Consider the following 12,414-nt stretch of genomic DNA (forward strand, 5'->3'; position numbering starts at 1 on the left):
CCCTGGGTTCGATTCCTGGGTTGGGAAGATCCCCTGGAGAAGGGAAAGGCTGCCCACTCCAGTATCCTGGCCTAAAGAGTCCCTGTGGGCAGGGGAGCCTGGCGGGCTACAGTCCATGGGCTCACAAAGAGTTGGACACGACTGAGCAACTCAGCAGATAAATGAAGTATATCTAGAATTATACCTGCAGAAGGTGTAGCATGTGGTAAATATAGAATGAAAGTTAGCTATTATTTGTAGATTTGTGTTTACAGTTTTAATTCAGGAAGATGCCTATTAAAAGAGTAAGAGCATTTCTATAATCCAGACTCTGCTATGAATGAGTTTCTTTTTTTAGAAACTATTTTAAGGAGAAGCGATCATGGTGGTCCAGTGGTTAAGATTTCATGCTGTCACTGCAGGGTGCATGGGTTCCATCCCTGGTCAGGGAAATTCCACATGTTGCCTGGTGCAACCAGAAAAAAATAGAATTGGTCAAGCAGTAGTTGCAGAGGTCAGCGATGGGATCCTCCCTGCCCAGATACTGCTCACCGCGTAAGCTTCGTTTTTATTCGTCACCTTTGCGTGGACTGATGGGCTTTTTTCGCTCTGTAGTAATGTTGCAGGACAGTGGAGTCCAGTTTTTATGCAGCCTCTGCCAGAGGAAGAAATCGTCATCCGGGATGATCAAGACCCCAGAGTAAGTGACGCTAAAGTTTTATATAAGGAGATGATTTACCCTGATCATCAGTTTGAGAAGAACCAGTTGTATTAGCAGAACTCTTTGAGCTGCAGATGAAAGAAACCCACCTCAAACTGCTTTAAGCTGAACATACTGGCATGGCTGGAATAATGACTTTAGGGCTTCATCTCCTTTGTCTCTATTCTGCTTTCCTACTTTTGGGGTTTATCGTTGGGCAGGTTTTCTAAGCAAGCTTACCTCTGTGAACTTAGCAACTCCAGAGAAAAGAGAGCGCTTCTGTTCCAGGTCATGGAGTTGACCCTGAGCTGACCTGAGTTATGTGCTTATCCCTGATGTGGTCACTCTGATCGAAAGGAATAGAATATTCTGGCTTGGCATGAGAGACATGTCCAGCCTGGACCCTCTTACTGTGGACGGTGAAGTTCAGCTGGGTGTGGGTGTAGGAGCAGTGATTCTTCAGAGAAAGGTAGGGGTTTGTTAGTAAAAGGAAGGGAAATGGATTCTGTCCACTGTACTAACCATGTGAATAGATGCATAGAAACAAAAAGTAAACTAGAAACAAGATAAACTTTCATAGAGGTATATACTATGAAGAACACAAGTTTAAAAGGTAATGCAGTAGGGAGCAAAACAGGCCAGGCTCCCTGTTTTTCAGGGACATCCTCAAGGTAAACTGAAGAAAAACTTGATGCATTTCTGTTAAAATGAACTTAAAGATTATGGACTCTGGGTCTGAGACATTAACTCTTTGTAGGATTGAAAAACCCATTTTGAGTACCTGAAATTGAATATTGCTGTATTTTTAATCCCAAGAGTTTTTTGGCACTTAACTTTTGTCTAAAAGTCAAAATCACGTGCTAATTTTTTGAAATTCTTGTTTTTCTCCATTTGGTCATTTTATAAATATCCCCCAGAACCTGAATGGAAGGAAGGAAATTTGAATGAAGGTCAAACAAATTTGCTACTTATTGGCAAATCTGGTTTATGAAATTTGATCAAAATAGTTAGACAATATGAGACTTTCCATCTTGTTCTCCCTACTTCATTTCCCCACTTGCTAGAGCTTATTGCAGTTTCATTTGTTTGTTTTTTATATATATAATCCCTGTTCTAATAATTGGTTCCTTTCCTTTTATATTTGAACCGTAAAATGAGGCCTTTTGTGAATGGTGTAGAAACCAGCTTAGTTTAATTGTTCTCTTGCTGGTGTTTATGACTGATAACCTAGGTAAGAACTCTTCACCTTTAAGATTGGTGTTGATAAGCTGACCCACTGAAGTGCTCCCTGAGGAACACAGCATTCTCGGTGCAGTACATCCCGTGGATTCAGAGATGCTACAGGCTTCACTCTCAGTGTGAAAATACGTGACTGCTCCGCCACTCTGCTCTATGCAGAGGGCGAAATTTCCACGTTCATGTAACAGAAATGCAGACTTCAGTTTTAATGTGTTGGATTCTTCATTCAAATTATTCCAAATTTTATCTTTTTTTAGAATGATGCTAACTCTTGCTTCAATGTTCTAACAGGAGATGTATTTGCAGAGTCTTTTTACACCAGGGCGATTCATTAATGCAGCTTTATGTAAAGCTTTACAGGTCAGTGAAAAAATATTTCATGTTGATCTAAGACTCTCCTATAGCTATCATTATCTAGTTAATAATTACTATTAATTTTTGTTGTTTTGCACATACTAACCCCAGCATAGTTTTACAATTATATATACAGGTGTTTATAAATACTGTTGTAATTTTTTTTAAATGTTCTTTCCATAAGGATACCAAGAGTCCCAGTGGGAAGAGAGGATTAAGGGCACTTTCCCAATGACCAGTGAAGCATAATAATAGTAAAGAAGAAACTTGTACCTACACCGTTATAAAAACATACCTTACTACACGGCATATACTCTCTATACTAGAAAGAAATTTTAAATGTTTTCTTGGATAGGTTTGCTGGTACTGTTTTTACACTTTTGTTAGTACAGCAAAGGTCTGATTTGGTTCAGGTTCAAGAAAACTCTTAAAAAAATCTAAGCTTCAGAGTTACAGGGTATAAGAGATGCAAGTCACTTAGACTTCGTTAAATTGCCACTTAGCTTCATGAATTTGAAATGATCACTCAGAATTTAAAAACCCCTCAGGCTCTTCTGATCTGACCTCCCACACAGAGCAGAAATAACCTTCTGAGGCTTCTCTGACAGCCAGCTAGCCAGCTTCTAGTTGTCTCTGCCTCCAGTGACAGGCATCTCAGCTCCTCCTCCGTGACTTTTCATTCAGAACTGTGCCACCTGAAAGTTTGTCCCAGGGTCCTCCCCGCAGTCCCGTGGTTAGGACCCGGCACCTTCACTCTTGGGGCCCAGGGTCAATCCCTGTTTGGGGAACTAAAATCCCACAAGCCGCGTGATGCAGCCAGAGAAAAGTTCATCCAAGTATTAGATCGGATTTAAGCCTCCATCATTTAGGTGGCATCTCTCTCTGGGAACTTCATAGAACGTGGCTCTTTTCTGTAAAGCAGCTCTTCAAGTCTTTTAAGCATTTTCCGTGTTATCTTTCTCCAGGCTCCATGCACCCCATCCCTTAACTTTCTCCCAGGTGATGTGGCTTCCAGATCCTTGACTTTTCTTCTGGGTACATTCTTGAATATCTGGCTGTTCTGTGTTTTCTATTTTCTCTTTAATAAAACTCCACCATAACACAATCACTTACTTCTAAGGCATTATTTCTCTCATCACATCAGCCCTTGTTAACAGTAATCAAATGTACAATTTCTCATGGTGTCTCTTGCAGGCTGAGACGCTGACTAATCAGTAAGGCACCAATCACAAGCTTTACTTTAGGAGAACCGTTCCCAGCAGAGTGGCCTACCTCCATCCCTGCTCTCGCTCACCTTTGTGCCTGTCAGGATGTTATTTGGCATCATGTCACATCTTCCTCCCAGCTCTGCAGTAGACGTTATGTTTCCTTTTTGTTTTTTGTCATGACCCAAATGTACCCTATTATAATTCTTGCAGGTTCATGAGTTTTTATAGTTTATCCTGGACTATAGAAACTATTTCAACTTGCTGTGATCTCACAATGAGAAATTATTTGCACAATGTTAAGAGTAAATATATTCAGGCATGTCCAGTGTTTATTGTATTGTTATATATTGCCTCAATGTCTTCTGGAGCATTTTTCATTTAGTTTTTAGTATTATGTGGCACTCTAAAGTGTCTCTTTGTGTCTCTTTTCAGATTTTCTGTCGAGGAACTGAGAGGAATTTAGATCTTTCCTGGACAGAACTAAAGAAAGAAGTTACTTTAGCTGTTGAAAGTGAGGTGAGGTTTGATTAAAGAAAGAAAGACAATTTCTTTCATTTCACTGTGGGGCAGATTGGTTCTGAGAAATTGTTCAAATTGTTCTTTGGACCTTGTTACTAAGAAATACAAATTTCTAAAACGTTTACTTAAAGATTTAGATACGTATTTACAGAGTCTGTTTCATACATACATAAGGAATATTCACCTCCCTATAGTTTAATAAAATGATATTAAACATTTATGTTTAGTGGAAGAAAATATCCCAAATGGTATCAAGAGTTTCTTTTTCTTTTTTTCCTTTGCCAGCTCCAGGGAAGTGTAACAGAGTATGAATTTTCCCAGGAAGAGTTCCGAAGTTTACAGCAGGAATTCTGGTGCAAGTTCTATGCCTGCTGTCTTCAGTATCAAGAAGCCCTTTCTCATCCTCTTGCCCTGCATTTGAATCCACACACAAACATGGTGTGCCTGTTGAAGAAAGTAAGACAGCAGAAACCCACAGAAGAACTCCTGTAGGCTGTTCAATGGGTCTTTCAGAATGTAGTGTCTGTTGTTTACTATAGTTAGCTTTTGGGACTTTGGTGGGTTTTCTCTTGGCGGGGGATCCTCAAAATTATAGTTAATTTGTGTTTAAATAGTCTTCTGCACTATTTATACTTTTTTGCATCTTGTTCACCTTTTACATTGAAGTGATTCCTAATTTGAAAGTTACGAGAATAGCACGAAGCACTTCTATATCCCCTCCACCCAGATTCACCATTTATTAACTTTCATTTGCTTTTCTTGAGCCACTTGAGAGTTAGTTGTAAATATCATGCCCCTTGACCCTGACATATTTTAGCATGTATCTAAGCACAGCGACATTCTTTGATAACTGCAGCACAATTTCAACATCGGGCATTTTTATATTTGTATATATTCAGATTTTACTAGTTGTGCTTAGAATTTTTCTTCCTTGATCTAGGATCCAATTCAAGATCTTGCATATATTGAGTTGTCATGTATCTTTACTCAATCTGTAACTGTCGTCGGCCTTTCTCTGTCTTTCATGACACTGACTTTTTAAAATGTTTATTTATTTGGCTGCATCTGGTCTTAGGTGCGTCCTGTGGGGTCTTTCGTGGCCGCATGCCTGCTCCCTCGTTGTGGTACGAGAGCTTAGTTGCTCCAGGCCCCGTGGGATCTCAGCTCCCCGGCCAGGAACCCAGCCCTTGTACCCTGCATCACAGGGCAGATTCTTAAGGGAAGTCCCAACATTGACCCTGTTTGAAGGCTACGCCTGTTCCTTGGTAGGGTGTCCTTCAGTTTGGATTTGTCTGGGGTCTCCTTATGACAAGATTCAGGTCTCAACTACTTTATACCTTTAAACACTCACTGAGAAGATAATATAACTGGAAGATTTGTACTTGCAGGGGTACCTGTCTTTCCTTGTGCCTTCCTCCTTAGTGGATCATTTGTATCTCCTCCCTGATGAGAATCTTTTGACAGAGGATGAGACAACCATATCTGATGGTAAGAGTGATTATTATGTCCCATTCAAGCTCCTTTCTCCTTAAGCCCTATGCTTTCATTCAGACAGATACAAAAAACATCAACTGCCCCTGTGACCTTTCATGGTCAGTATACCTCATTCTGCATTTTTTAAAAAGCTGAAGAGGCCTAAGCATCTCCAAGACTTCAGATAGCTACCTGTCATTTATTATTAGTAATTTTTTTAGTATAATATTAACTAGCAGCTCTTCATTGACCTGAGACATGAACGTCACCTTTCTCTTACAGACGTGGATGTTGCTCGGGATGTCATGTGTCTTATAAAATGCCTTCGGCTGATTGGAGAGTCAGTAACAATGGATATGTCAGTAATGATGGAAATGAGCTGTTACAACCTACAGTCTCCAGAAAAGGCTGCGGAACAGATTCTGGAAGATTTGATCACTATTGATGTGTAAGGAGAATTTAGGGTAAAGTCCATTTCCTAATGGAAATTTAGCAATTCTCAGTGTCAATATCAGGTTTAAATGTACATTCAGATATGTACAAAGTAGTGGCTTAAAGTGAGTTGCCATGATTCTAAGTAGCTGTTTCAGCTTTTAAACAGAAAATCTAACACATGAATTCAAGTCTGGAAACAGACTCATGAATTATGGTCTAGCTATTAGCTATGAACTGAGCTGTAAATTCTAAAATGTAAACGTATTTTCCTCTGATACATTTTGCCTGTCATTTCTGGAAAAAATGAAGGAAAATTTGCTACATGGCATCAAAGTATCTTGTATACCAGAGTGATTACTTCACTCCTGTATTATATGGCTGGTTTTCCTGTTTCATAGGGCATTTACCTGATAGGGCGTAAAGAATCTATCATATACATTCTCAGAGGTAATAGTTTTCTAACTTCCTTATAGAGACAATGTGATGGAGGATATTTGTAGTAAACTACAGGAGGTTAGGAACCCGATCCATGCCATTGGACTTCTAATACGGGAAATGGATTATGAAACAGAAGTAGAAATGGAAAAGGGATTCAATCCAGGTAAATGACAAAGCAACAGATACACCTTTTGATTTAGAGAAAACAATACTGCAGTTAAGTTTTTTTAATTATTATTATTTTTTAATTCACAGCTCAGCCTTTGAATATTCGAATGAATCTTTCTCAGCTCTACGGTAGTAGCACAGCGGGGCATATCGTGTGCAGAAGTGTGTGTAAAATCGCCAGCACGCGCTTCCTCATCTGCCGAGACCTTTTGATCTTACAGCAACTCCTAATGAGGCTAGGAGATGCGGTAAGTACTACTTGAGGGAAAGCTTGTAAAATCTGAAACCTCATCTTGACATGCAGGCACATCAGAACATCAGCTCTGAGAGCACAGGGACGCGTCTTTGTCTACTGCTCTGTCCCACGTGCGCGGCCCTTCGAAGGTCCTCTGCGAATACGTGTTGATTTAGGAATGAGTGAGCCTAAAATTGCAGATTAAGAATGTATATGAAAAAAAAAAAAGAATGTATATGAAGCAGGGTGTTTTACTCTTAACCTTTGTGTATATAATGGTGGGATAATTTTCCAGGATGGTTCTACCAAAATGTCGTATTATTAGTACACCTCTGGCTGTGATCCCAGGGTACCATTTAGGATGGAAGAGGGAGGAAGAAAGAGAAAAAGACCTTCTCTACTTCCACCGTACAGGATTTACCCTAAGTAGTTTTGAAGTTGCAGAGTGTGTTTTGGGGTCCTCCCAGCTCCATTCTGTGCCTCTGTTTCCATCCTAGTCTTTGAAGCCACCAGGCTCTTGTTGCCAGACTGCTGTCCTTGTCTCTCCCCCTCCTCCCCGCCTTGAATGTTTCACATTCCAAAGTTAACCTTTCTGCCCACCATCAGAAGGCCCGTTTATCTCACTCATCTGAGCCTGACAAGGAAGCAATCTGATTAAAGTAATTCATATTAATATATAAATAACTGAATGCCCTTTGGAGCTCCCGGGGGTATTTATACTTTTTAAATTTGAATTTATTAACTCAAGTACATGGCTAATGGCAAAGTTTCAGGTGAAAGATAAGGAGAAAACCTTCCGGAAGATGAGTGGTTCAGGACCACCAAGGAGAAGCAGGACCTTTTCCTGAAAGTTGTCTGTTTACCTCACAGCTCGTGGGGTCTTAGTTACTTGACCAGGGATTGAAGCCAGGCTTTGGCAGTAGAAGCCCAAGTCCCAGCCACTGGACCCCCATGGAATTCCCCCTGTGGCTCTGTTTTTTGTTTTGTTTTGTTTTTTGAGTTTGTGTTGTATTTTAGCACTTATTTATTTGGCTGCATCCAGTCATAGCAGGTGCCTGTGGGGTCTGTTCCCTGACCAGGGATTGAACCCGTGCCCCTAAAGTAGAAGCGTGGGGTCTTAGCCACCAGCCCCACAGGGAAGTCCCACAGTGACACACATTTTTAAGGCCGCTGATATTCTTGTCAAGGTTTCCTCTAATGCTCATATTTACTTTTACCCAAAACCAGAAGATTAAGAAATGTCTTAGATTTCCCTGTTCCTCCTCTTGAGTCCTGAACCTACAAATTTGGTGAAAGTTTAGCTGTCTGTTACTGTTTTCTGTTTCACCATCAGCTCCTGTGACCTGGTGAGCTGTTTTTTATTATTTTGTACTGTTAAGTGGGTAGATCCTTTTGCTGCCTGCTACCCCAAAATGTAATAGGTGTGTTGCTTTTATGTATGCCCTTTGTAACTGTGTTTGTTATTTTACCGCCACCTGAACCTAAGGGTTATCATTACTAAATGCTATTTACTGTCTCACCCACCCACCCATGACACATAGGTGATCTTGGGAGCTGGCCAGCTCTTTCAAGCCCAGCAAGACCTACTGCATCGAACAGCTCCCCTACTCTTGTCTTATTACCTCATTAAGTGGGGAAGTCAGTGCTTGGCAACTGATGTTCCAGTTGACACATTGTGAGTTTCAGTGTTCTGATTATTTTAAAAATAAATTGTGAGTTTAATGATTTTTTTCCATTGTCTGATAGAAAAGCAAATTAAATATTATGCTGTAGCATTATATGCCTTTAAAATTCAGAGCTTTTAGATAACTCCATTTTCTAAAGGTTAAAGGCAAGTTATAAGAATGAAAATAATATAAGAAAAGAATGAAAGCAATAAATATGTATTATTATATGTGTGTATGAATAATGTGAAGACAAATCCTGTGGAAAGCAAAGTAAGAAGATGAGGTCAATCTGCCGTATGGCTCAGGGAGCCCAGCCCGGTGCTCTGTGCCGACCTAGGGGGGTGGGATGGAGTGAGAAGTGGAGGGAGGGGACATGTGTTTACCTGTGGTCGATTCTCGTTGGCATGTGGCGGAAACCAGCACGATACCGTAAAGCAATTATCCTTCAATTAAAAATAAAGTTATTTTTTTAAAGATGAGGTCACAGAGAAAGTTAGGGCGCACACGAAAATATGCTAATTATAAGAGTAGACTGAAGTTCTTTATAACCAAAATAAGAAAGAAAATTTAATGTGTACCTAAAAGACCCACGTTTCAGTTAGGTAAGCCGCTTTGTTTTCTGGCGAGGGAAGGCTCTTCATGGCGTGGAGGCCTGAGGAGCTCCTGCTGGCTTCCGCTTGGGGGATCACTGGGTTGCACGAGGGGCAGCAGTCTGAGCCGCTGCTCGTTTTCCAGGCGCTTCTGTGCTTTCAGTGCAGCTCTCGTGTGTAATTTCCTAGTGAAATTGACTGTTTTAATCGGCTAACTTGTTGATGTAATGTTAGCATAGGAAAATACATTGAACTTTTTTGGTTTTTTCCCCTTTCCTCACAGGGAGTCTAATCTTCAACATTTATCAGTACTGGAACTAACTGACTCTGGTGCTTTAACGGCCAATAAGTTCGGTAAGGATTGGACCGTGCATGCATGTGACTTTAAGTTTGGCCTTTACTGCGTGTTCATTAAAGTGGCCTTTTGCCACCTTTGCTTCAGAAAAGGTGCCTCACCTGTGCTGTCCGTCTGAGAGGGTGTAAGCAAGCTGTGTCCTGAGACCTCTCGGTTGTGACAAGTAGTACCGGGTCAGACATGAATGAAGGGTGTTGCCTGTGTATTTGTGCGTGTGTGTGTGCTTGGTGACCGCATGGGCTGCAGCCCCCAAGGCTCCTCTGTCCCTGGGATTTCCCAGGCAAGACTATTGTCTTACAGGTTGTCATTCCCTTCTCCACGGGATCTTCCCAACCCAGGGACTGAACCCATCTCTCTGGTATTGGCAGGTGGATTCTCTACCACTGAGCCACCTGGGAAGCCATGTATATATGTACACACGCACACGCATATACATATGTACAACTGCTTTTCCATTCTATACTGACACTCCAGTGATTAATCATATGACTTTTATAATCTTGTCTTCATCAACAAATATTCAAAAGGAGTCCTCTCATGCTTGAGAACCATTCTGGAGAATTTATTTTGTGTTTTGGTATAAAATTTAGAATCTTAGGACTATATTGGAGACACTTCTAGAGAAATAACTTGACTGTCATGTTTATTTAGTGGGTTTTTTAATTGCTTTTATATAGTACTTCATAGTTTACAGTTTGCTTTTATTTATATTGCCATTGATTATACCAATGATGCATTTTATGTTTTTAAATAATAAATGTCCTTTGTTACAGGCGTAAAATGAATTGGTAGGCTGTCTTAATTGAAAATTTATACTACTGTCACAAGTTGGTGACTGTTAAAACTTCTTATTTTTAAGTGTCTAGCCCTCAGACAATTGTGGAATTATTCTTCCAAGAAGTTGCAAGGAAACACATTATATCTCATCTGTTCTCTCAACCAAAGGCACCTCTAAGCCAAACTGGATTGAACTGGCCAGAGATGATCACCGCAGTTACCAATTATTTATTGCAGCTCTTGTATCCTTTCATTTAAAAGCTAATTGGAAGGTTTTTTCCTATCCACATAGTCTAAGATTCAGGAATATTCTGCCTGTGTAATGAAAAATTTTATTGAGGTTGGATGTTTACCCCCTCCATCCCAATAAGAAATGATAGTTATTTTCAGGTATCCCCCCTTTTTTTTTTCTAATTTGTTTTTTTTTCTCAGGGGTTGAGCCAGATTTTATTGGTGCACACATAGCTAATACCTAGATCGCTTTTAAAACATGCATTTATCAGATATTTATTGAATGGTTTTGTATCCCAAGCCCTGTGTTGGGTACTGAGTATCCATTGGCATAGTGTGCTTGGGCAATATACTAGCTAAAATTAGAAGTGACCACCAAGGAGTGAAATCCATGCTTCGGTTCTTTGTTAGTTGCATTCTGATCTAGGTGACTAGGCTCCTAGTATATAGCCTTTCCACTGTGTTTGTCTAATGTTAAAGTTGTATAGTTACGTGGGAAGAACATGAGCTGTGCCACCTCCTCTTTACCTTCTTTTTAAAAATTAAGCCGTTTTGTTGAGTTTAGATGCCCGGTGTGTATGTTTAGGCTTTACCAAAGCAGTAAATAACCTCCTTAACCAATGGTTAGATGGCCTAGCAATCCTGGTTGTCTCTTTCTAGAATGTTTGATGGGAAATTGTCAGTATGTACAATTGCAGGTGAGTACCGTTGAACATTTAAGGACAGTTATTCTTGTAAAGAATGGGATTTCTAGAACTTTTTTTTTGTAAATGTTTCCTGCATTTTAATTGGGCTGCTAAGACCCACAGTAATTTACACTGAATTACACGGAAACATACACCAGAGAGATTTTCTTTACTTCATTCTTAGCAGTATCATTCCTAACACAGTGTTTTATAAAGTACTTTTTTGTTAATTCTCTCTATTGGGTTCTCTTTTTTTTTTCCTATTGGATTCTTTTTATAGAAAGAAAACATATCATTGTCTTTGTGTAAATCCTTCACTGGAATCTAGTCCGTTGAGCCAGTAAATACCAAAAGTTGGAAAATTGCCAAGATGGAAAGTGTGTTTGTTTTCATGTGATAGTGTTATTAGGGTCCTGTTTGCTTTCTTAAAGTGTCTAATAACGTATTAATAGTTTAAGAATGGATTAACAGGATTTGGTTTTAACCTTCAGATGCTTTCTGAAAATAATGCTTTTGTGTTGAATGACCACTATCTTCTCTCCCTCTGAAGAACATGGAAATGAATATCTCCTTAAAGGATATTTATTCTCTAATTGGAAACCATCTCTTTTGCCTTTAAGGATTATATTCAGTTGCTGCACCCCTGGTGTCAAGTCAACGTTGGTTCCTGCCGATTTATGCTGGGCCGGTGTTACCTGGTGACGGGAGAGGGGCAGAAGGTAATCTGCGGCTGAGAGATGAGGGACGTTAGTGCAAGGAGGGCACTCAGCCTCCATCTCAGGGAGGGGCTGGGGGCATAGAATCCTCCAGACAGGGGTGAAGGCGGCTGACGGTGCCAGTAAGGGCATGAGCTGCCTGTGGGGCCGCTTAGCTTCATGTGCTATACAGGTCATTTAGGACACAGGAGAATATGAAGAAGAATACTTTAAAACCCTCCTGCCCCTGTGCAGTGCTTTTAGGGATACGTTTTTGTGACTAAACTATTTCTCAGTTACATTGTTTTTATAGCATGTTTGTTTATGCTGGTTTTTTTCCCATTATGGTAGTTTACATTTCTGATTTTTTTCCTGACATCCTGTTATGTAAACTTTCAGAGATAAAGAAAAGTCCAAAGACTTTCATACTAAATCCCCCACTCCGATTCTACAAAAATTAACATGGTATTATAGTTGCTGTATCATAGGTATCCATCAAATATCTTCTTAAAGTTACTTTCTAATTAGCAGCATTTAAGTTAAAAAGTAGATAAATTAAAATATTAAACAGTGCATCAGAGAGAATTTAGATAAAGCAAACAGTAAATACAGTCATTTACTTACTTAATAATTACTTACTTAAATAATTTTCTTTTTTTTTTTTT

The 12,414-nt window shown here is 39.8% G+C and overlaps 1 protein-coding gene across 1 annotated transcript in view; it reads left to right on the forward strand.

Annotated features, from left to right (window-relative positions):
• The window catches only part of NUP160 (nucleoporin 160), a 43,298-nt gene that overhangs the window by 18,484 nt on the left and 12,400 nt on the right, over nucleotides 1–12,414 (forward strand). Inside the window, exons 10-22 of the mRNA XM_065944259.1 lie at nucleotides 595–679; nucleotides 2,210–2,278; nucleotides 3,913–3,996; nucleotides 4,285–4,455; nucleotides 5,388–5,487; nucleotides 5,755–5,920; nucleotides 6,381–6,508; nucleotides 6,601–6,761; nucleotides 8,290–8,423; nucleotides 9,289–9,359; nucleotides 10,220–10,379; nucleotides 10,997–11,066; nucleotides 11,675–11,773. Coding sequence (XP_065800331.1) covers nucleotides 595–679; nucleotides 2,210–2,278; nucleotides 3,913–3,996; nucleotides 4,285–4,455; nucleotides 5,388–5,487; nucleotides 5,755–5,920; nucleotides 6,381–6,508; nucleotides 6,601–6,761; nucleotides 8,290–8,423; nucleotides 9,289–9,359; nucleotides 10,220–10,379; nucleotides 10,997–11,066; nucleotides 11,675–11,773 — 1,498 coding nt within the window. The remainder of the gene's footprint in view (nucleotides 1–594; nucleotides 680–2,209; nucleotides 2,279–3,912; nucleotides 3,997–4,284; nucleotides 4,456–5,387; nucleotides 5,488–5,754; nucleotides 5,921–6,380; nucleotides 6,509–6,600; nucleotides 6,762–8,289; nucleotides 8,424–9,288; nucleotides 9,360–10,219; nucleotides 10,380–10,996; nucleotides 11,067–11,674; nucleotides 11,774–12,414) is intronic.

Source organism: Muntiacus reevesi, chromosome 9, assembly GCF_963930625.1.
Source record: "Muntiacus reevesi chromosome 9, mMunRee1.1, whole genome shotgun sequence".
NCBI classification, from domain to species: domain Eukaryota; kingdom Metazoa; phylum Chordata; class Mammalia; order Artiodactyla; family Cervidae; genus Muntiacus; species Muntiacus reevesi.